At 35.9% G+C, this 23,819-nt stretch overlaps 1 protein-coding gene, 1 long non-coding RNA gene and 1 pseudogene across 3 annotated transcripts; 1 reads left to right on the top strand and 2 right to left on the bottom strand.

Moving 5' to 3' along the window:
- Nucleotides 1–8,234: 8,234 nt before the first annotated feature.
- Nucleotides 8,235–11,303, top strand: LOC144575094 (flavanone 3-dioxygenase F3H2-like). Its single transcript, XM_078325213.1, has 4 exons — nt 8,235–8,600; nt 9,846–10,151; nt 10,650–10,754; nt 10,902–11,303. Exons 1-4 carry the CDS (start codon nt 8,235–8,237, stop codon nt 11,199–11,201), a joined length of 1,077 nt encoding a protein of 358 aa, XP_078181339.1. The 3' UTR covers nt 11,202–11,303.
- Nucleotides 11,304–11,458: 155 nt separating this feature from the next.
- On the bottom strand, nt 11,459–23,033 carry LOC144575093 (DEAD-box ATP-dependent RNA helicase 1-like; annotated as a pseudogene). The gene is made up of 8 exons (XR_013518353.1): nt 22,822–23,033; nt 14,214–14,471; nt 13,941–14,094; nt 13,676–13,853; nt 12,743–12,938; nt 12,425–12,629; nt 12,051–12,156; nt 11,459–11,758 (listed from the first exon to the last, which is right to left on the bottom strand). The product of XR_013518353.1 is annotated as a DEAD-box ATP-dependent RNA helicase 1-like (transcript).
- Nucleotides 15,256–17,532, bottom strand: LOC144575095 (uncharacterized). Its single transcript, XR_013518354.1, has 5 exons — nt 17,317–17,532; nt 17,005–17,061; nt 16,714–16,765; nt 15,487–15,967; nt 15,256–15,399 (listed from the first exon to the last, which is right to left on the bottom strand). It is a non-coding gene; the product is annotated as an uncharacterized LOC144575095 (long non-coding RNA).
- Nucleotides 23,034–23,819: the final 786 nt, after the last annotated feature.

Here is a 23,819-nt window from a genome sequence, read left to right as displayed (position 1 = left end):
TCATTAAACCGAATAAATCAAACTGTTTAGTCCAAACTAATTTGATTTGGTTCAAAACCGACTAAACCAGACCCAATAAACACCCCTAGAAGCAATTAGCCGATCAGATTTTTTTATTGATATGCCAATAAATCATATTTATTTATAGAAAAATTTGAACCATTTATATATACAAAATTTGAGCTCTAATAGTTTATTTATTTTTAATATATACAATTTTTTTATATATATACAAACTAATTTTTTTTTTTGAGGCCCCTAGAATTTTGGGGCCTGGGGCTGTCGCCCTGGTTGCACAGCCCCAGGGCCGGGCCTGGAAATACATTCAACTAGGAGTGGTAACGAGCTGTTAATGAGCGAGTTAGATTTCACTCGTAATCAATTAGTTTATGGATTAAGCTGAGCAAGTGAGTTTGAATTTTAGATCCCGAGCTGAAACTGCTACTTAAGACTAACTCGTGACTTGTCCGAACGAGCCGAGCTAGCTCGTTACTAGCTTGATAGATTTATGAATTTATATATTTTCTTTTCAGCTATATCTTAAATTTTCATAGCACATCTTATTAATTATGGTTAAAACAAGATAACATTTACATGACTAATTATTGAGGAATATTCTTAATTCTAGTGCAATAAAGCAAATCAACTATTATAAATTAAGATTGCAGCTAAATTCATACATATAAAAATATCAAATCTCTAAATTGATACAAACATAGCTCACAGAATAAATTCATTCATATCAAATCAAACAAATTCATACAAATTAACTTAATTAGTTGCTTATAATTAATTCACACATATTTCATACAAAATTACCAATCAACTTAAGTACAGTCCAAAGTGCAATTATCATAACATTGGCTATAACATCCATAGCATAGTGTCCCCAACATGAATTGAACATATCCGATTAAACTATTAAACTATGTGTATTAAATAAGTTGTTAATGACAGAGCTGGCTCGTGTCGAGCCAGGCCAAACTCAAACTCATTAATTCTGGCTCGAGTCTGTAGTGAGCGAGCTAATTTTAACTCGATCTACTAACGAACAAGTTGTTACCGATCGAGCCACGGACGAATACCAAGCGGGCCAGGAGCCACGAGCTTTTTTGCCAGTCCTATGTTAAACTATATAATCATTTTCATAAATTATTGAACCTGCGCGGATGATCTAGACTCGTGTTTAGTGCAAAAATCCGACATTAATTTGTTAAGATTTGAAACTTGCGTTCACTGATCAGTGATTGTCGAAGGTTTCGAAAATGGTAGAAAAATTTCCGATTCTACTGTTTGCTCATGCAAACTGTAGTTTTTTCTATAACTGAAGTCTTAACGGATAAAAACGGATACCGTTACTAGTTAATTTGCTGATAAAATATATATGAGTTACTAATAAAAAAAAGAAGCTAGTGTTTGGACAGGATATGTCAGTGATTATTTTTGTTTTCCTTTTCATACTTTAATAATAGGATATTAATTTAGTGTATTAGATCAACTGATTTGTATGCTATTTTTTTACTGAGGAAATCTTTATTTTTTTTACTTCCATCGTACTTTCATTTTTTTTTAAATTTCAATAAAAGATTTCTAATTCAAGTATCTTACTAAAACCGTTAGATGTTAGATGTAATCTATATTTTTCGATTTTATTTTTATACAACCAATAAGTTGAAAAATTGAAGTCCATAAACTTTTAACAAAAAATATTATCATTTTGTTTTTACTTGTAATTTTATCGATGTCAATTAAAATTAAGTCAAAATACCGTAATTGATAAAATTATGGTTGGTTAGTGGTTACTCCCACCGTCCCACGCTTTCTCATGGGATTCCATAAAAACATACCTAATGAAATAAAAGGCCACATAAAATTATTGTCCTAGTCTTATAGACTGGGCCTATAGCTAATATAGGGATGGACAATCCTATACTTGCTCATAGATGTTGTCACATATGGGCCATGAATCAGACAGAGCCTGTGCTGGTATTCTTGCCAAAAGGAGGGGGTTACTTTTTAGAGGAATTAAGTTTTTTTTTTTTTGTGTGTAAATATACTCTTTAAACTTTTAATAAAACAGGTTAAAAAATTCTTATAGCAAAATATAATCGTTAGATTGATCTAGCTTGCATGCAAACTTGGGTAGAATTTTGACTCTGGTTTTTCAACGAGCTTGAAGAACTCTGTTAACATCATTAACTTTGACGGGTTTTATTATTATGGGGCTCTCCGTAATAGTAATAATAGCAAGTACAGAAACAAATATGCGCTAAAATATAATATTAATTATTGTGGGTCTATTTGTCCTTTTACAAATAAGTGTTTCAAATTTTAGATATATATGATTTTGTATATATATATATATTTTTTATATCAATATATTTGTTAACGGTAAAACCGTCAACCGTAAAAAAAAATATTATGATGATGGAAACACATATATCATAAGAAAATTAATTAACAAGGAGAACACAGCAAGCAAGAACTCTTCATTTGATTGCACACAACTTGCAAGTATTGATTTGTTATGTATTATCAATGCATGTCTATCAAAATAAACTAAAATGCCAAAATATTTTTTGCATTCATGTAAAAAAAAATAGGCATAAATATAAAAAGTACTAACTGTTTTGTTTTTTTATGATTCTTTTTTGTTACTAGGAATCTAAAAATTTAGAGGCATGAAGAAACATGAAAAATAAAAAATAAAAATTTAACCATCCCAATTTTTGAAACAACGTTAAAGTTAACCGAATATATACCTTATCGATCAATGCCTAACATACAGATCTTTTGTATGTTTAATTGCTGATGATGTTTTTCAAATACTGAAACAGTCAATTTCTAGCCCCACACATCTTTTGTCTTTGATTTTTAAAGCCTCCATTTGTTCACGTGCAGACTGTCCGATTGTCTCAAAAAGAAAAGAAAAAGGAGGATAAAAACAGTAAAGCGACAATACAGAGAGGGTTCAAATGCCTTAATTTTTTGTGCCTTCATCGTGCTTTTATTTTTTAAAACTTTAATTACTCAAAATTTAAAACTTAAAAATTAAAATAAAACTGTTAGATGTGATCTATGTTATTTTCTGTGTTTATAAAAAAATTATCACATTTCAATTTTGTTTTTATGTGAATCAATAAGTTCAAAAATTAACGTCTAGAAATCATCCAAATTAGTACATTTTTTACAAGCTCTTGAAGACAATCAAAATAAAATTGAAATGTCATAATTTTTTAGATGTGCATAGATAAAATGATGTAGATCATATCCAACGGTTTTATTTTGATTTTTAAGTTTTAAATTTTGAATTATTAAAGTTTTAAAAAATGGAAGCATAGTGGAGGCACAAAAAATGAAGGTATTTGAACCCTCCTCTTTATATATATACAGAACGACAGAATTAAGCAGATTTAATGATTTAAACATAAAATAGTAAGCAAGCAAAAAAGAACAATTAATGTTTGCATTTTGCTCATTCAAATTGATCTATTGTGCCACTCCTCCATGTGGAAAAAAGCATAAAAGATCCTAATTGTTTAAATTGGGGTCCGATAGATATATCAGGTATGTACATAAAAAAGCATAAAAGATCCTAACTGTTTAAATGGATGAATTGGGATTTGTATCAAGTGAACCAATGAAGCTGTTTTGGGATAACAAAGCTGCCATTAGTATTTCACATATTCCAGTTCAGCACGATCGGACAAAATATGTGGAGATAGATCGACATTTCATAAAGGAGAAGATTGAGTCAAGAGTTATTCGGATTCCACATGTACGATATGAAGAATAGTTGGCTGATATACTCACAAAGGCTGTTTCAAGCAAAGACTTCATTGCCATACTTGACAAGTTGGCCATGACAAATTTGTATTTGCCAACTTGAGAGGGAGTATTGGCGTATATGGCAATAAGGTCTGGCTGTATCTCTGATATCTCCAGAAGAAGAAGGATATCTTAGGCTAGCTGTGTGTGATATTACTTGTACTAATTAGAAATATGAATATAGTATGAAATATAGAAGAATAGAGAAAGATAGCATTTGAGATATTATGCTAGGGCTATTTAGAGAGCACCTCCCCGTTGTAACAGTGCTGGAAAATTAGAATTGTAAAAGTGTTTCACCAGATGAAATATATTCTGGGGGGAAAGGAGTTTTCTTAGGAGTCGTGTGTTTTTATCCTTTGATTTTATATCTCTATTATTTGATTTCATGGTATCAGAGCATGGTTCGAATCTTGATCAGATAGTTGGGTGAAACAAAGTCTTCCTCCTCTCCAATGATTACATTGTTTTCTCAGCAATGAAAGAACCCGAAAAAATTGAGAAGAATAATGGAGAGAAATATGTTCCTCCTGAATTCATTAAAGAACTGACAGTTACACTAACCGAATTGTTTTTACATAAACAATAGAGATCTCAACCGAGTAGCCCTGCAGTTGCAGATGGATCAAACTCACCGATCATTGTGAAGTTTGATGGACGGAACTACGGGCTGTGGTCTCAGATGGTGGAAGTCCACTTCAAGTCCAAGAACAAACTCGGCCATGTGTCGGGTAGCCGAATTGCCCCTCAACCAGAAGCGCCTGGGTACAAACAGTGGGAAATAGACGATAACACAGTAAAAGCCTGGATTCTCAAATCTCAACTCTCTTGATTCCAGTTTGATCGGTAATTTTATGTTCTTTCCTACTACGTACTAAGGAGGTGTGGGATGCCATTAAAATCATTATTTTTATGAGAGTGATGGTACCCAAGTTTATATTGTTGCCAAGATGACATAGTCAATAATATAAAGATTTATATTATTGCCAAGATGACATAGATCCTCTATACGGTCACACCAACTGAAGAGAAACAACAAGTATTTTACATTTCATAATGATGTATAAGATAAAATACATGTGATGAAATGCTAAAATAAAATGTCATAATATGACATGCTTAGACTATAAATAAATTTATGAAGTTATGCAAATATTATTTGGTATAATGTTTGAATACATTATAAGAATAATATAAATATTGTATAATAGAATAATATGAATAATATTATTTGCTCATAAATTAATTTATTAAACCAACCATAAGATGAGATTAAAGAGAGCATGAGATGGCTAAACAAGGCTAGTGGCATTTGTGTAATTGATTCAAACCTTACACAAAGGGTTGCCCTAACCCTTGCCTATTTAAGGGGGGCTCATTTGGGAGAAAAATAAGCTAATTTTCTGCCTATAACACTTGCCAAAATCAGCCCCTTTGTGCAGCCACGTTTTTCCTTTCCCTTTGGCCGAAACTTTGAAGGGAGGCTTTCATCTCTCATCTCTTATTGCTAGGTGGTTGAATCTAAGCTCTAAACTTCACATCCATATATCTAAGAGGTGTGCTAGTTTGTTGTTTAGGTTTAAGGTGAACCAAGAGGTGGAGAGGCGCTTCAATCGAAGAGGTTGTTTCCAAGAGATCTAGAAGGGAAATCGACTTCCCTCTAATCAAGAGATTTGACAATCTCTTTAGGTATAAATTATTATCTCCTCTTGTATAAGAAATGAATAAATTTATTTATTTTTATTTAGTACACATTAGGTGCTTAATGAAACTATTAAGAAGTTTCTTGTTTGCTATTGTCATATAAATAACGTCATTTGTGTATTGAGTCAAGTGGTGATAGGAAAAATTTTAAATTCTCACCACATAGGCATACACATGAAATCCCTACAGTCACCCCCGTGCATTCGAAACATCAAAATTTCAAAAAAACCTGAAAATATCTTAGCATTACTAAAACTTCAAAATATCTTAGCATTATTAAAACCTAAAAATCTGATTAAACCACAGGTCTCAACAAAACAACTGGTATGAGTTCAGCGCCATTCATAACTGAAAGGTACTAAAAACTGGTGTTTAAATTGAGTGTACCTGCAAAGCAAGGTCACGAGTAGGCAGCACAACTAAGGCGCGCAGGCATATGATTTTACGAGTGCACAGCGATTGCACGATAGGTAAAGCATAAGCTAGGGTCTTGCCACTTCAAGTAGGAGAATTCACACAGATGTCTCTCTCGAAGCCACCTAGACCAATTGTTTCAAGCAATACTGCCAGCTGTATCGGTAATAGGGATTCAATTTGCATCGTACGCAATGCCTCCACAATCTATAAGTCCATGCGGAATGGTAAGGAAATAAATTCAATGCAAATTTGCTCTTGTGAGGAAACTTAATCGAAGGGTACAAAGGTTACCTGGGATCGAGATAGTTAACATGATCGAGGGATTCTTCTTCAAATTGGTCGATGTCGACCGGATATCTCATCCATGGCAGATGTTCAACTCTCTTTTGAGCCACCTCCATTTCTCTCCAGTTGGAAGATGGTTAGGGTTCAGAGGGTTTTAGTGTTTTTCAGAAAGAGAAAGGAAGGGGTGGAAAGAGGGAGACTGGACTCCAGCCGTGCCCGTCTAATCTGACGGAACCCGAACCTGAACGCGCTGAGTCTGAAGTGAACTATTTTCTGGGTGCTACTTTACCCCGTTAGGACGTTACACGGTCACCCAAACTGTGCAGAGTTGCGAACTCGAGAAGTGGGATCCAAATCTGCTCCTCCATGCTTGTCCCGCTCTTATTCTCTCGTTTCTCTCTCTCTCTAAAAGCAAGGCCTGCTGATCTGGATCCAGAGAAGAGAAAGAGCGGAACAATTTTGGGTTATTGGGTATCGCTTATCGGAGTCGGCTACGCAAGAAAAGAATAAAATTAATTGGGCTACGCGAAAAGAATAGGCAACAAATAACCTTGAGTAGGACGAAATTCAAAATATACATTATTTAATTATATTTTTCAAAATTTTCTCTGTCTACTTATGAATTCATGTAGCTCTCTGCACTAAATAGTTTAGGATATTGAGATCAAACTGCAGAAGTGATTACACCAGCATGTAGAGCATTCAAAAATACATAGAAATGACACAAATTTCAATTTATTTGAATTTTTCTATAACTAGTTATGAATTTTCAAAGTTCAGCTTTTGAAAAAACTTTAAACAGCCATAACTTTGGCTAAGAAAGTCGGATTTGCGCGTATGACCACTTTTCGGAAAGGGTAAGATGAGACGAATCTGAATATCGCCTAGGGGTCACCCGCCGGGCATCCGAAGCATCAGAATTAAAAAAAACCTGAAAATATCTTAGCATTACTAAAACCTGAAAATACCTTATCATTACTAAAATATGAAAATATGATTAAATCACAGGTCTCAACAAAACAACTGGTATGAGTTCAGCGCCATTCATAACTGAAAGGTACTAAAAACTAGTGTTTAAATTGAGTGTACCTGCAAAGCAAGGTCACGAGTAGGCAGCACAACTAAGGTGCGGAGGCATCTGATTTTGCGGGAGCACAGGGATTGCACGATAAGTAAAGCATAAGCTAGGGTCATGCCACTTCCAGTAGGAGAATTCACACAGATGTCTCTCTCGAAGCTACCTGGACCAATTGTTTCAAGTAATACTGCCAGTTGTACCAGGAATAGGGACTCAATTTGCATCGTACACAATGCCTCCACCAATCTACAAATCCATGCGAAATCGTAAGGAAATAAATTCAATGCAAATTTGCTCCTGTCAGGAAACATAATCGAAGGGTACAAAGGTTACCTGGGATCGAGACAGTTAACATGGTCGAGGGATTCTTCTTCGAATTGGTCAATGTCAACCGGATATCTCATCCATGGTAGATGAGCAACTCTCTTTCGAGCCACCTCCATTTCACTCCAGTTGGAAGATGGTTAGGGTTCAGAGTGTTGTAGTGTTTTTCAGAAAGAGAAAGGAAGGGGTGGAAAGAGGGAGACTGGACTCCATCCCTGCCCGTCTAATTTGACGGAATCCGAACCCGAACGCGCCAAGTCTGAAGTGAACTGTTTTCTGGGTACTACCCTGTTAGGACGTTACACGATCACCCGAACCGTGCAAAGTTGCAGACTCCAGAAGTGGGATCCAAATCCGCTCCTCCGTGCTTCTCTCTCTCTCTCTCTCTCTAAAAGCAAGGACTGCTAATCTGGATCCGAAGAAGAGAGAGCGGAACAATTTTGGGTTATTGGGTATCGCTTATCGGACTCGGCTGTGCAAAAAAAGAATAAACTTAATTGGGCTACGCGAAAAGAATAGGCAACAAATAACCTTGAGTAGGACGAAATTCAAAATCTGCATTATTTAATTATATTTTTCAAAATTCTCTGTCTACCAAATGGCTCCAGGTACACCTTTTGTCCCCACAATTTCAGACGAAAAGACACTGAGGGATTTATTTGTGCGTGACGAAGATGAGAGGCCGAAGGTAGCATACAACCAGTTCAGCAATGACATCCCTGTCATTTCTCTCGAGGGAATAGACCAAGAGGGTGAAGCAAGCGGCGAAATATGCAAGAAGATCGTGGAGGCGTGCGAAGACGGGGGCATTTTTCAGGTGGTTGATCATGGGGTCGACACCGCGCTGATTTATGATATGACTCGCTATGCCAGAGAGTTCTTTACACTGCCTCCAGAGGAGAAGTTGAGGTTTGATATGACCAGTGGAAAGAAGGGCAGGTTCATCATGTCTAGCCACCTTCAGGTATAGCTTTCATTTTTCATCTTATTTGTTTTTTCTAGCTCTTCTTTCGAGCTTAAATAATATTAGAGTACATATAATGTATCAAATCCCTTTTAAGTGTCTCCGCCACACGATGAGATGAGGGAAATAAATCTGCTGTTATTGCAAAGGGATAACAGGACCCTGTTATTCCGATCCCAAATCTTTGTCGAGATTCAGGTTCGAATTTCTTTTCCTTGAGATTCGTGCATGAAAAACTTTGAAAGGTTGAAATAGAAATAACAGGGTCTGTAATCCCTTTGGAATAACGGTTGAGATGAGTTCAATTTTGCGTTTACAAGTTCCCTACTGATACTTTTAGAGACATTTTGTTGAAGTCCTACTTAAATTATAAATTTTCCATTTTCATTTTTTTTCACCTGATATGGTTAAAACTTCAGATTGATCTCAATAGCTCTAAACTTATTGAATCAAACCACATTTTGATGTAATTGTAATGAAATAAGTAACCTTTGGGCATATAGCTATCCATTAGTACAAAGAAAATTAAACAAGAAATATTAATTTTCTCACTATTGAGTCCACTTTTTCTCTGAATAATTAAACAAGAAGTATTAATATTTTAAGTTCAATAAAATATTTGGTATTGTTGGTTCTTAATATATCATGTATGTTATAAACTTGCTTTTATAAATCAAATTTAGTTTGACTAGAGCAGATTGAAATCACAGTTGAATACAAAGTATAGACTGACTGCTAAATAATAATATAAAAAAAAACATAACATTGTTTCTTTGTAATTATAATTAACTGCCCTAGCCCTGTCATTGCAGCATTGATTTTGTGAATTAAATTTGGATTCAAGAAACAACACATAATTGGAATTCCTTCAAAAATTAAAGCAGAATAAACAGAGACATATACCAACTCCTCCCTGTGTAAATTTTCAATTTCAAGTTTTGAATCACCTTTTGCTCTACTTATAGACAAAAACCAACCATGACTCCATGAGTAGACCGGAAGAAAGAAACATATATATCTTCATGTTGTTATATTTGGATAACATTCAATCTCTCCTTTTCTCATCTATTAATGAAGTCAGCCCTCCCATGTTTCAGTTCAGAGCATCACCTATCTCTGTCATTATTTCCTGACACGCCTAGACATGCAAGTAATAACTCACGTGGGTGTCTAATTCAACATGTTTATTGTATCTCAGATTTTTGAGTAGATGATAATTTGACCACCTCAAATTTGGAAATGCAGGGTGAGGCAGTGCAAGACTGGAGGGAGATAGTAACCTACTTCTCGTGCCCACTTGCAGCCCGTGACTACAGCCGCTGGTCCGACAAGCCTGAGAGCTGGAGGTCTGTTGTGGAGAGCTACAGTGAGAAGCTCATGGGCCTGGCCAACAAGCTACTCGGGGTCTTGTCAGAGGCCTTGACCAAGGCCTGTGTCGACATGGACCAGAAAGTTGTTGTCAACTTCTACCCCAAGTGCCCCCAGCCTGACCTAGCGCTTGGGCTGAAGAGGCACACCGATCCCGGCACGATCACTTTGCTTTTGTGCAGCGTTCTCAATTCACAGCCAAACAATCACAGAAATGAGCAAACAAACAAGCTCAATTTTACTGGTAAAAGCGAAATAATCGCTGAAGATACAATGGAAAATAAGCAAAACTCATTCAAAATTGTTCAGATATTCGATAAATTGGATTCGCAGATCCCTTTGCCTTATATAGGCGATACTAAATTAGAGAGTACCAAATAAAAACACTCCTTGTTTACTACTAATTCTTACTGGTATGACACCTCAGCTGTTGAGACAAAGCGGCCGCTTTAGCCAACTAATTCTCTAACCGCTTGCAGAATTGTCGCTCTCCTCTTCTCCATTTAGTAACATCTGCATTTAGTCCAGTTATGACTTCTGGGCCCTCTCTTCAGACACACATGTAAAATACTCGGGCTGCCCATATTCTCTGACTGCCCCATCTTCTCTTCTTCTTCAAATACAAATTGAGTTGCCCCAACGGTAACTCCCAAATCAAAAGGACCTCGTTGCATTTTGCAGGATCAGGTTGGAGGGCTTCAGGCAACCAAGGATGGTGGGAAGACGCGGATCACTGTACAACCCGTTGAGGGGGCCTTTGTGGTTAACCTCGGTGACCATAGCCATGTGAGTGTTGTTTTTCGAGTTCTGCTGATGTTGTTTGATTGTCAAAATTTCGACTTAATTCCTTTACTTTTTTTAATTGGTATAATAATATTTGCTTTTAAAGACATTTTTATTTAAAATAATAATACGGTGGATTGCATAATGCAGTATCTCAGCAATGGGCGATTCAAGAACGCAGATCACCAGGCCATGGTGAACTCCAGCACCAGCAAGCTTTCAATTGCAACCTTCCAAAACCCCGCACCAGATGCTGTCATGTACCCGTTGGCCATTCGGGAAGGTGAGAAGCCCATTTTGGATGAGCCGATAACCTTCACTGAGATGTACCGGAGCAAGATGGCTCGTGACCTGGAGCTAGCTAAGAAGAAAAAATTGGCCAAGACTGAGCAGAAGGTCACTGAAATGGCAATTGACAAGCCCAAATCTCTCACCGAAATCTTGGCTTAAGTATTGGGTTAACAGATGTTGGAGTTATAGTTGTATTTCTTGGTTGTTTACTTAATTTTATATCATTAGAATGGCTTCTAAATAAATCAGGTCATCAGTGGAGCTTTCGATTGTGTTGTAGATTCTGGGAGTCAATGTACCTTTTCAAGTTCTCAAAATCTGTTATTATGAGAGTGTTTGCTAATAATTAGCCTAGTTTACTTCAGTCGAAATGCATGTGAATAAAGTGAACAAAGGAAAAAGAAAGTATCTCCAAATTTTCATATTGAACATATCTCCAAATATGGATAAATACCGTCCCACTGGCTCGTTACCTTTAACTAAGCAATTGAATTGAAAAAATAAAATATTACATAAAAAACAAATGTAACAGAGAATCAACAAATGTAAGAACAATTCTTACTACATATGACAGGAACAAAAATACTCGTGTCTTCTTATTTCCCCTTCTTGTGTGGTTTTCTTTCTTTTACTCTATTTTGCTGCGGACTTAATACCTCTTCCATATTTTCTCCTTGTAGCCTCTGACTGGATCTTTTCTTTTAATTTCTCCAAAGCTGTGTTCATCAGAAAGCAAAAAAAAAAAAAAGACTCAATCAGAAACAGGACAGCATGGCTAAATGCGTTTGGAATAAACAAGTAATAGAGCAAGAATAGAGCTAATTCCAAGTTTGAGAATAGTAGCTAACCCAACTTTTAGTTGGATTAGTAGAATAGTGAGCTAATCCATATAAAACAAACAAATAATAGTGGATTAGTGCTATTCTTGCTCCATCCAAACATCGAATAGCTCAAAAGAATAGTGTTATTCTTGCTTCATCCATTATAGGAAGGTCCAAGAATATATACCAATAGAATAAACTGGAAGAAGGCTGTCTATAGACTGCTTGGGCAGCATGCGAAGAGTGCAAGTTTTATTCTCAGCTTTTTGAAGCACCGAGTCAAAATGCTTCACCTAGAGATATTTGTCCGAAATTAAATAAAGCTCAACTGTAAAAACTGTTTTTATGTTTATTAAATACTAATGCAAACAAAACCCTTCAAAAATTAAGCAAGCTAATAAACCAGAATAAAATGGGCAGGAGGGAACAAAGGGAAGCAAATGACGAGATTCCTTTATTAAGCAGCAGTACAGATCAAATGTAAACCACTACTAATTTTACTGGACACTTATGGTAAGAGAGAGAGAGAGCACACTCATTAACAATATATCATGTCATTACCTCATGCTTGCGAAGCATAGTAAAACATGAACCAGAGAGACCAGCCCGAGCAGTATGGCCAGCACGGTGTATGTACGTCTTAACATAAGATGGCATGTCATAATTTATTACATTTCTAATCCCTTCTACATCCATTCCTCGAGTCATTGCATCTGTTGCTATAAGCACTTGGATTGTACCTTCTCTAAATGCTTTAAGTGTTTTGCTTCATTTATTAAAGAAAAAACTATGTATTAAGAAAAAATAAAATTATGAAACGAAAGCAAGACTTCCTTGTGTAACCAATGATCAAAAGCAGGGAGTCATCGAAAGACGTACCTTCTCACAGATTGTCTTTGTAAGCGTGAGTATTCACTGAACTGAAAAGGCAGATCTCCAAAACAATTCAGCAGTGTGCTTAGCCTGTGACCCTGTGTGTTGATTCAACAGATGAAGTGAACACAATGCATTTCTCCCCTTGTAGTTCTCCAAGCAATGCAACTAAATGAAGAGGCTTCAATTTCGAGTTACATGTCTACAACAAATATACAAAACACTAGGATCAGAGGAAAAAGAAAGAACAACTAATTTTGTTGGGAGACTGCTTTTAACTTTGCTGGTTGTAATTTAACCTTTTGGTTTCATTAATATGAAACGGGCTCAATGCCTTTTATCCAAAAAAACTAATGTCCAAACAATACAAGGATTACGGCAGGAGCCCTCGGATAATTGAGTAATAATTAACAGATCTGAAAATCACAACCTATAGGTCGGTGCTAATACCGGAAAGAGTGGAAACATACCATTAAGGCGCACTAATGGCACACACCAGTACCAGTTAAAATAAATCCTATTTAAAAAAAAAAAAAAAAAAACCTAGCAGTAATGTTCAAGATTTGCTCCTCAAGCTTGACTAGTATGGTGGCACAATGAGGCTTGAGTGATGTTGTGAAGTGTTTTTCTTTTCTTTTTGTTGACGGGGTGTTACTTTGGATTTAAGCTCCTCTTTGTGTAGGTCTGATGTTTTCCCAGATTAACGTCATGGGTTAGTAGGGGTGTTTGGACGGCTACTATTTAGTCATCCTACCAGACCGCTTAATACCATTTATAGTTTCTCCTTTAAAAAAATACCATTTATAAGTCTCTTTTTAATACTTTTATTAACAAAAAAAATGAGGGAGGGGAGGAATAGATATTTTAATGGAATTATACTTGGCAGCTACTGCCAAGGTTTCAGAAAAAAAAAAATGAGAGGGAGAGAGGGACGTGTACCAGCTTAAAAGACTGTAATTTCTCAGGCAGCCTGTACCGTTTCATACCACTAGTGAGCAAAATGGGGTGATGTAAGTCAAGTTGAGAGAGCTTGCTTGGGTCTTGAGTGAGAGTAGCTGAAAGAATTATCTTCATCAATTGGGGGGAGCATCTACCTTTAAACCCCCTTTCTACACCTCTGTGAAAAGCGAAAGAACAGACAACATTAATATATTTAAAATATTAACACAATATCTTCTTTTGCGAGTGTGGGGAGAGAAGTTACGATCTCCTAATTGTAGCCAACGAACGAGGCATTGAGACTCCAGAAAAACTTTCACAAGTAAACAATCCTGATTAGTGGAACTAGTGAGTTCAAGCAAAGTAGGAAGCCAAGATTGGTACGCCTCTCTCAACAGCCTGTCCGTCTCATCCACCACCTGAACCACCAGAAAATAGTAATATATCAGAAGATATACTTTTAATTCCAATCATGTCATGCAAACGAAGTACATGGAAATATAAAATAAATCAAATCAAAATGGTACAATTAAAATACCAAAAAACGAAGATGCTCCAAGCTGAATCCCTTGGTCATGGTAATGTGATCCATTAATCTCCCGGGAGTTGCCACCAAAATATCAACTGAAGTCTGTGGTTCAATTTGGGTAACATATTCTAGGTCAAGGCTTGAATATCTCTCTAACCTGGGCCTTTTTATAAGTGACGAAATTTCATCAGCAATCGATGATTGACCAACTGCCGACCCAACAGTTAAGCCCACAGCTGACGCAATTGCCTCAAATACCTCTTTCACCTAAAACATTGAGAAAACAAAGAGGTGGTAAACATGTGTTTTAAGGAAAATGGTCAATTTTCATTTGGGTTTCAGACAAGTCGGGGTGTGGAGTTCAAGTCATTTCAGGTTGTAACCACAATAAACCTTATTAGAAGTAATACACTAATACTTAAAAGTTCATCTTTATTCATTCATTCTTTCCATTCCGTGAAGATTGGGTTACTTTTTCATAAACACCGGCTAATTTAGCATTCCTAATGCAAACTTTGTTCATTACTTGGCTGTATCTGTGGAAAGATAAGGAGACTTAAATTCACCATTTGTCTGCATTTCCTTGACGACAAATTTTTGGTTGGTGTCAACTTCTTCTTCCAATAACCTTGGATTTCTGTTCACAGGTTTATGGTAAACTATTTGTCAGTTGCTTTGGTTCAGGTACCTAATAATTACCAGTTAAGCATTGATTCAGGTTGGTCATTGGATATTCATATTCCTAAGAAAAAGAAATGGTCCCTTCAGATTGGACTATGTCACAGAGTTGTGCCTTTTCGAGCTCTATTAATACCAGGCTTCACGGGATTGATACAGTTTCATCCGTATAGAGAGGTGTATAACTAAGGAGTACCACATGGCTGGTACCAAACTGGTACAGTACAGAAAGAAAATATCTTAGCATTACTAAAACCTGAAAATCTGATTAAACCACAGGTCTCAACAAAACAACTGGTACGAGTTCAGTGCCATTCATAACTGAAAGGTACTAAAAACTGGTATTTAAACTGGTATTTAAAAACTGAAAGCATAAGCTAGGGTCTTGCCACTTCCAGTAGGAGAATTCACACAGATGTCTCTCTCGAAGCCACCTTGACCAATTGTTTCAAGCAATACTGCCAGCTGTACCGGGAATAGGGATTCAATTTGCATCGTACGCAATGCCTCCACCAATCTACAAATCCATGCAGAATGGTAAGGAAATAAATTCAATGCAAATTTGCTCCTGTCAGGAAATAGAATTGAAGGGTACAAAGGTTACCTGGGATCGAGACAGTTAACATGATCGAGGGATTCTTCTTCGAATTGGTCGATGTCGACCGGATATCTCATCCATGGCAGATGAGCAACTCTCTTTTGAGGTACCTCCATTTCTCTCCAGTTGGAAGATGGTTAGGGTTTAGAGGGTTTTAGTGTTTTTCAAAAAGAGAAAGGGGTGGAAAGAGGGAGACTGGACTCCAGCCCTGCCCGTCTAATCTGACGGAACCTGAACCCGAACGCGCCAATTCTGAAGTGAACTATTTTCTGGGTGCTACTTTACCCTGTTAGGACGTTACACAGTCACCCGAACCGTGCAGAGTTGCGGACTCGAGAAGTGGAATCCAAATCCGCTCCTCCGTGCTTCTCTCTCTCTCCTTCTCTCGTTTCTCTCTCTCTCTAAAAGGAAGGCCTGCTGATCTGGATCCAGAGAAGAGAGAGAGCGGAACAATTTTGGGTTATTGGGTATCGCTTATCGAACTCGGCTGCGCAAAAAAAAGAATAAACTTAATTGGGCTGCGCGAAAAGAATAGGCAACAAATAACCTTGGGTAAATTCAAAATATACATTATTTAATTATATTTTTCAAAATTCTCTCTGTCTACCTATGAATTCATGTAGCTCTGTCCTTGCACTAAACAGTTTAGGATATTGGGTATCTTAAACTTTTTTTCTCGAAATGAGGTGAAAGAAATTTATTTTTAAAAAGTATTAAACATGAATAAAATACAAGTAAAGGATATCTAAAAGGAATTATATAATGTTCTTTTAAATTTGAGAGGAAAGAAGAGTGCTTCCAAAAATTCTAATCCTTCCACTTTTTATTACTAAATTGTCATACATTTTTTTCCTTTAATCTTTTAAATATTTGTAGTAGCTATTTTCTAATAATAATAATAACAATATATCATATTTCATATTTTATTTTATTTATTGTATTGTTTTCATTAGTATAATAATAATAATAATAATAATAATAATAATATATAAGTTCAATTATGCCATCTATATAGATGGCATGAATATCTATATTGCTGGCATGAATATATAAGAACCATGTGATATAGATGGCATGAATATCTATATTACTGGTATTGTAGAATATATTACTGATCTGAAACCTACCAGTACCATGGGTAACAAAAAATTAAAAACCTATATATGTCATTTATTCCCTACAACCACGATAGGATATAAACAAACAATTAAATTGGTAAAAGTAAAAGATCACCTTTTAGTAAGTCTTCAGCCCACCACCTTACACTAATTGACTGATCCCAACACTGAAATGCATTCATCAAAAAGCAAAAAAAAAAAAAAGAGAAATCAAATAAAATTAAGGATGGCAAAAAAGGGTACAGTGTCATCTTAGTTCATCTCAAAAAAGGGTACATGGCATGGCAACGTAATTTGGGCTAAATCCAGCACAATTGTAGCCTAAATCACCAAAACAGCAATTCAATCCAGCATAATTAGTATAGCAGCATAATTAGTAATAAAGTAAAATACATTGGATACTCACTCCACAATTTCAACTTCACAGCCAAACTCAGCTATTGGTCATAGGATCAATTGCAACCTATAACAAAGTAAAAAATCAAATCACAGAGAGCTATATGAACCTAAATTTAAATCCATTTTGCATAGTGACGCAAAAGGGGCAGCTTCTTGTTTGAGCTACATCAACAGTTCAATTCTAAACAAGGTATAATACCGCACATTACAAATTTGTGCAAATTTTGTGTTCAACACCAAACTTCAAACTCTTAACTCAGACCCAAAACCCGTTAACCCATGAGAGAGAACGAGGGAGAGCAAGGAAGGGGGCACTTACCAAGAATGGCGAGGAGCAGGGAAAGGGTCTGAAAGAGGGGTCAAGGTCGTCTGGGAGAGGCGAAGTGATGGTGAAGAGAGGTCGCGAAGAGAGGCGTCAGGGTCGTCTGGGAGGTCGCAAAGAGAGAGGAGGACTGACGGTGAAGAGAGGCGGAGTGGCAGAGATGCTGTGAAGAGAGAGGCTGAAGCCTGAAAGATAGATGAAGAGGCGGCTAAGGAGCTCAAATGGGAGAGAGAGGCGTAACCTGTTCAGATCCGTTCAAACAAGTTAGAGTCTGATCTTTTCGTTACCTGTTCAACGGGCTGTCCAACGGGCTGTTTGTTACCTGTTCAGATTCGGTTCATATTTAAGAATTAATATGAACGTGAACAGAACTTTGGGCCTTGTTCGTATTATAGTCCGTTCAATATTAGTTTGCTAAATGTTCAGCCCATCTGTTCATGAACAGCCCGGTTCAGTTCTGAACGGGCATGATACAGCCAATAACAATTTTAATAGCTTTAGTTACCATTATTTTTTGGCAGCCAGAAATTGTCATCATCTAGACAAGTTCATATTTTGCAAATTCATCAAATTCGAATTAAAGAAAGAGCGGGATAATAATTTACCAAGGAACAAACAGAATGACCCGATTTTTTTTTTTTTTTTCAGGATGGGGGGCTGCAGTCCCATGCCCGCTTAGAACTGTTTAATTCGTTTTGTGATTTGTGTATGATGTTTCAATATTTGTGCGGATTACGCACATGCAAATCATGAAGTGAATCTGATGTGATAGTTTCAAACGGATATATGACGAATTCGGATTTGATGCCATGTGGGAGGGGATTTATATCACCTAAAGTAACTTAAATTTTTAGATACGGATTGTAAGATCTATTTTAGCACAAATATTATACTCAAAATTTCAGGTAATTCAGAAGATCCGGACTGTTTTTTTTTTTTTTTTTTTTTTACGAATATAAAAATCAGATAAGTGTTTGTATTCAGTACTGCTTTAAATTTTTGGAACAACTGATTTGCTGATATGATGTCAAAATAAAAAATATAAGTCCAAATCTAATCAATAATAATTATATACACGATCGAGATTCCTCACCATAAGGAAAATGTTAAGAATACAAAATTTTCTATAATTTTTTCCTTCAAAAATGTAGTTGGCATTATCAATCATGAGCTATGAGTTGTGCATAATTTAACAAAATTAATATGTTTAGTGTTTTTAGCATAAAATAGTCTTTATTTTAAATCACCGCTCTATAAACACTGAAACGGTAATTTATCTATTCCCCTTTAATTTTTTCCTTTTCAAATTTCAGTGAGATTTATAAATTTTAATATATTTTTTAATGAAGATTTGCTATATATTGAATTTGACTCTCATTTTTTTAGATGAAAAATTTCACTCTGACCTCATACATATAAATGATAAATAAATTTCAATGTATAACTATGTAATATATACTGAAAAAAATTGTACATCCGCCATGCATATGAGACCATATATATATTTTTTTATAAAATTATTAAGAGCAAGCAAAGCATGACTGACATGATTTTGCAATAGAGATTACTTGCATGTGCAATTGTCATATTCGAGTTGGGTATCTTCATTCTTATATTATGCACGTAGATGTTCTGATCCGTCAATGGCTACGATTGAAAGATGAAATTTCAGATTTAATATCAGCCCTCGAATCAAATAATCTTTCTACTTTTGATTAAATGCATTTTTTTTATGTATAGAAGTTTAAATTTAGTTAGAAACATACCTGCCACACGTACTGTCATACGATATGTTACAATTAAAATAGAATAAGAAACAAAATTGAAGAAAAAATCAATTTCTCTGTTTCCTTATTTATTTCTCCTTTCCTTATTTCTCTTCACCTCTAAATTGAAGCCAATTATAGTAAGACTTAACAATGAATTATTCTTTAGAACTTCACCTCTAACTTATTGATTAAAATTTATGCTGCTGATGCGATGGTGAACAGATGATAGGAGGCTTCGGATTACCTCCTATAATTTTTGTGTAAAATACTTTCTAACATTTTTTTTCTTGATGCAATTTTTCTTAATTTTTGCAATTATTTAAAAATTGCAGTTGATTAATAGGGAGAATATAATCGAGATTATTAGACACACAATCAATGTGCTTTACTTTTTAATACTAAATTTCCTACTACGAGTATTTGTCAAATTAATTTACATCTTATTTCTTGAAAGAGGTGTTCTTATTTCCTTTTTTTTAAACTAATGATTAAAAAATGCTAATTTGTTTTCAATTCATGTAGGATGACATCTCGGGCACATGAGAATGACAGATGGGCATCATACGCATGACCCTGATGATAATTTCCACTCAAATCAAATTTTACTAACTTGTGGGCTTCTGTGCATTTCTTTTAAAAAATTGAGTAAATCTTTTTAGTATTTTTCATCAATTATTTTCAGATCCTCATATGCTTGAGGTGGATAATAGTGGTATGAATGTAACTACTGAAGAGTACCGGTCACATTTTAACATCTTGTTTCAAGGTACTTAAAATCTCAAATCAACAAAATCATCAACAAAAAATGTATGAAATTTCACCTATGTAGGCCTCACTTTTGACTGGGTGTGATCTCCATTCTATGAGCCAGGACACCAAGGATCGATATGCTCGACAATTCAGCAGTTATTGCAGTAAATAGAGGTAACAAGATAATTACATTTGTTTAATTTTGAATTTGGATATGGTTTCTGATACATTTTGACGTGTAATTACAAAAATAGATTCACTTGATGTTTAAGGAAAGAAGGTTCAATCATATTGTGGTTTAGATTGGTTATGAATTATTTCTATTTTTTAATAAATGTTATTTAAGGAATTTTTGAATTGATTGATAATTATTTGATCATGTCTTCATTTATTTATTATTTTTATATCATTTAAGGAATATTATTTATCATTTAATATGTCATTTTATTTGAGATGTTTTTTAAAAATAAGTCAAAAAATAATAAAAAAAAATATATATATGTCATTTAAGAAATGTTATTGACGTGTAGATGTCATTTAAAAATATTATTTGTCATTTACTCTATTTTTTACGAAAATATGCCATTTTGTATAACACCTTTTTTCTCTTATAATTTGTTTGCGTTGCAACGCACGGGCACCATACTAGTATTTGTTTTGATTCCTAGTTTCTTGCCACGTATAGCTTCAGGCTGGCGGTGCATCTATTTAATTAATCACTAAGCGCAATTATCTTTAATTTATAATTAATTAGTAACTATTAAGGCACTACGAGCTAATCACTGCATGCCTGATTTTTTTTTCATTTGAATGTACCATCCATAAAAAATGCTTTGTTAAAAATGGTTTCATAAGATACCTACTAGGATGAATCTGACAATGGGTTGCAATTTAAGTCGGCGTATTTGGTAATGGCTTGAAGATTTTCAAAATTAATGTTTTAGCTAAAACGAAAAATAGTAAAATGTCTGTCAATTTTATTTATTTTTTCCAATTGAAAAAAAATCATAATCATAATTCAATGAAACAATTCAATTTTGATCCTTGAGAATGAACTTAATTAAACCTTAAAGAATTATTTACAAAAACAATTTAAATTCCCTCAAACACTCTTACAAAATTATGTCGACCGGATATCTCATCCATGGCAGATGAGCAACTCTCTTTTGAGACACCTCCATTTCTCTCTGGTTGGAAGATGGTTAGGGTTCAGAAGGTTTTAGTATTTTTTAGAAAGAGAAAGGAAGGGGTGGAAAGACTCCAGCCCTACCCGTCTAATCTGACGAAACCCGAACCCGAACGCGCCAAGTCTGAAGTGAACTGTTTTCTGGGTGCTACTTTACCCCGTTAGGACGTTACACGATCACCTGAACCGTGCAGAGTTGCGGACTCGAGAAATGGGATCCAAATCCGCTCCTCCATGCTTCTCTCTCTCCTTCTCTCATTTCTCTCTCTCTCTAAAAGCAAGGCCTGCTGATCTGGATCCAGAGCAGAGAGAGAGCGGAACAATTTTGGGTTATTGAGTATGGCTTATTGGACTAGGTTACGCAAAAAAAGAATAAACTTAATTAGGCTGCGTGAAAAGAATAGGCAACAAATAACCTTGAGTAGGCCGAAATTCAAAATATACATTATTTAATTATATTTTTCAAAATTCTCTCTGTCTACCTATGAATTCATGTAGCTCTGTCCCTGCACTAAACAGTTTAGGATATTGGGATCAAACTGCAGAAGTGATTATACCAGCATGTAGAGCATTAAAAAATACACAGAATTGACACAAATTTCAATTTATTTGGATTTTTCTATGATTAGTTATGAATATTCAAAGTTCAGCTTTTGAAAAAACATTAAACAGGCATAACTTTGACTAGGAAAGTCAAATTTGTGCGTATTTCCACTTTTCGAAAAGGGAAGAACGAGACGGATCCGAATATCACCCAGGGGGGCACCCACAGGCATCCGAAGCTCGATGTCGACCGGATATCTCATCCACGGCAGATGAGTAACTCTCTTTTGAGCCACCTACATTTATCTCTAATTGGAAGATGGTTAGGGTTTAGAGGGTTTAAGTGTTTTTCAGAAAAAGAAAGGAAGGGGTGGAAAGAGGGAGACTGTACTCCAACCCTACCCGTCTAATCTGACAGAACCCAAACCCGAATGTGCCAAGTCTGAAGCGAACTATTTTATGGGTGCTACTTTACCCCGTTAGGACGTTACACGTCACCCGAACCGTGTAGAGTTGCAGACTCGAGAAGTGGGATCCAAATCTGCTCCAACGTGCTTCTCTCTCTTTCTCCTTCTTTAATTTCTCTCTCTCTCTCTGAAAGCAAGGCCTGCTGATCTGGATCCGGAGAAGAGAGAGAGAGGAACAATTTTAGGTTATTGGGTATCGCTTATCGGACTCGGCTGCGCAAGAAAAGAATAAAATTAATTGGGCTGCGCGAAAAGAACAGGCAACAAATAACCTTGAGTAGGCCAAAATTCAAAATATACATTATTTAATTATATTTTTCAAAATTATTTCTCTCTACCTATAAATTCATGTAGCTCTGTCCTTGCACTAAACAGTTTAGGATATTGGGATCAAACTGCAGAAGTGATTACACCAGCATGTAGAGCATTAAAAAATACACAGAATTGCCACAAATTTCAATTTATTTGGATTTTTCTATAATTAGTTATGAATTTTCAAAGTTCAGCTTATGAAAAAACTTTAAACAGCCATAACTTTGGCAAGGAAATTCGGATTTGCACGTATGACAACTTTTCAGGAATGGGAGGACGAGACGAATCCGAATAATGCCTAGGGTTCACCCCTGGACATCCAAAGCATCAGAATTTCAAAAAAACCTGAAAATATCTTAGCATTACTAAAACCTGAAAATCAGATTAAACCACAGGTCTCAACAAAACAACTAGTATGAGTTCAGCGCCATTCATAACTGAAAGGTACTAAAACTGGTGTTTAAATTGAGTGTACCTGCAAAGCAAGGTCAAGAGTAGGCAACACAACTAAGGCGTGGAGGAATCTGATTTTGCGGGTGCATAGCGATTGCACGATAGATAAAGCATAAGCTAGGGTCTTGCCACTTCCGGTAGGAGAATTCACACAGATGTCTCTCTCGAAACCACCGGACCAATTCTTTCAAGCCATACTACCAGCTGTACCGGGAATAGGGATTCAATTTGCATCGTACGAAATGCCTCCACCAATCTACAAATCCATGCGGAATGGTAAGGAAATAAATTCAATGCAAATTTGCTCCTGTCAGGAAACATAATCGAAGGGTACAAAGGTTACCTGGGATCGAGATAGTTAACATGATCGAGGGATTCTTCTTCGAATTGGTCGATGTCGACCGGATATCTCATCCATGGCAGATGTGCAACTCTCTTTTAAGCCACCTCCATTTCTCTCTAGTTAGAATATGGTTTCAGTTCAGAGGGTTTTAGTGTTTTTCAGAAAGAGAAAGGAAGGGGTGGAAAGAGGGAGACTGGACTCCAGCCCTGCCCGTCTAATCTGTCAGAACCTGGACCCGAATGCGCAAAGTCTGAAGTGAACTGTTTTCTGGGTGCTACTTTACCTCGTTAAGACGTTACACGGTCACCTGAACCGTGCAGAGTTGCGGACTCGAGAAATGGGATCCAAATCCGCTCCTCCATGCTTCTCTCTCTCCTTCTCTCGTTTCTCTCTCTCTTTAAAAGCAACGCCTGCTGATCTGGATCCGGAGCAGAGAGAGAGCGGAACAATTTTGGGTTATTGGGTATCGCTTATCGAACTCAGTTGCACAAAAAAAGAATAAACTTAATTGGGATGCGCTAAAAGAATAGGCAACAAATAACCTTGAGTAGGCCGAAATTCAAAATACACATTATTTAATTATATTTTTCAAATTTCTCTCTATCTACCTATGAATTCATGTAGCTTTGTCCCTGCACTAAACAGTTTAGGATATTGGGATCAAACTGCAGAAGTGA

Source organism: Carex rostrata, chromosome 23, assembly GCF_964058835.1.
Source record: "Carex rostrata chromosome 23, lpCarRost1.2, whole genome shotgun sequence".
NCBI classification, from domain to species: domain Eukaryota; kingdom Viridiplantae; phylum Streptophyta; class Magnoliopsida; order Poales; family Cyperaceae; genus Carex; species Carex rostrata.
Note: the sequence above shows the minus strand (reverse complement) of the source record. Positions and strands in the feature narration are given on the sequence as shown.

Excerpts from the sequence above, each read along its gene's own strand:
- LOC144575094 (XM_078325213.1), top strand. The coding sequence starts at position 8,235 with ATGGCTCCAGGTACACCTTTTGTCCCCACAATTTCAGACGAAAAGACA. Across the intron at positions 8,601-9,845 it reads TCATGTCTAGCCACCTTCAG|GGTGAGGCAGTGCAAGACTG; the intron begins GTATAGCTTTCA and ends TTGGAAATGCAG. Across the intron at positions 10,755-10,901 it reads ACCTCGGTGACCATAGCCAT|TATCTCAGCAATGGGCGATT; the intron begins GTGAGTGTTGTT and ends TGCATAATGCAG.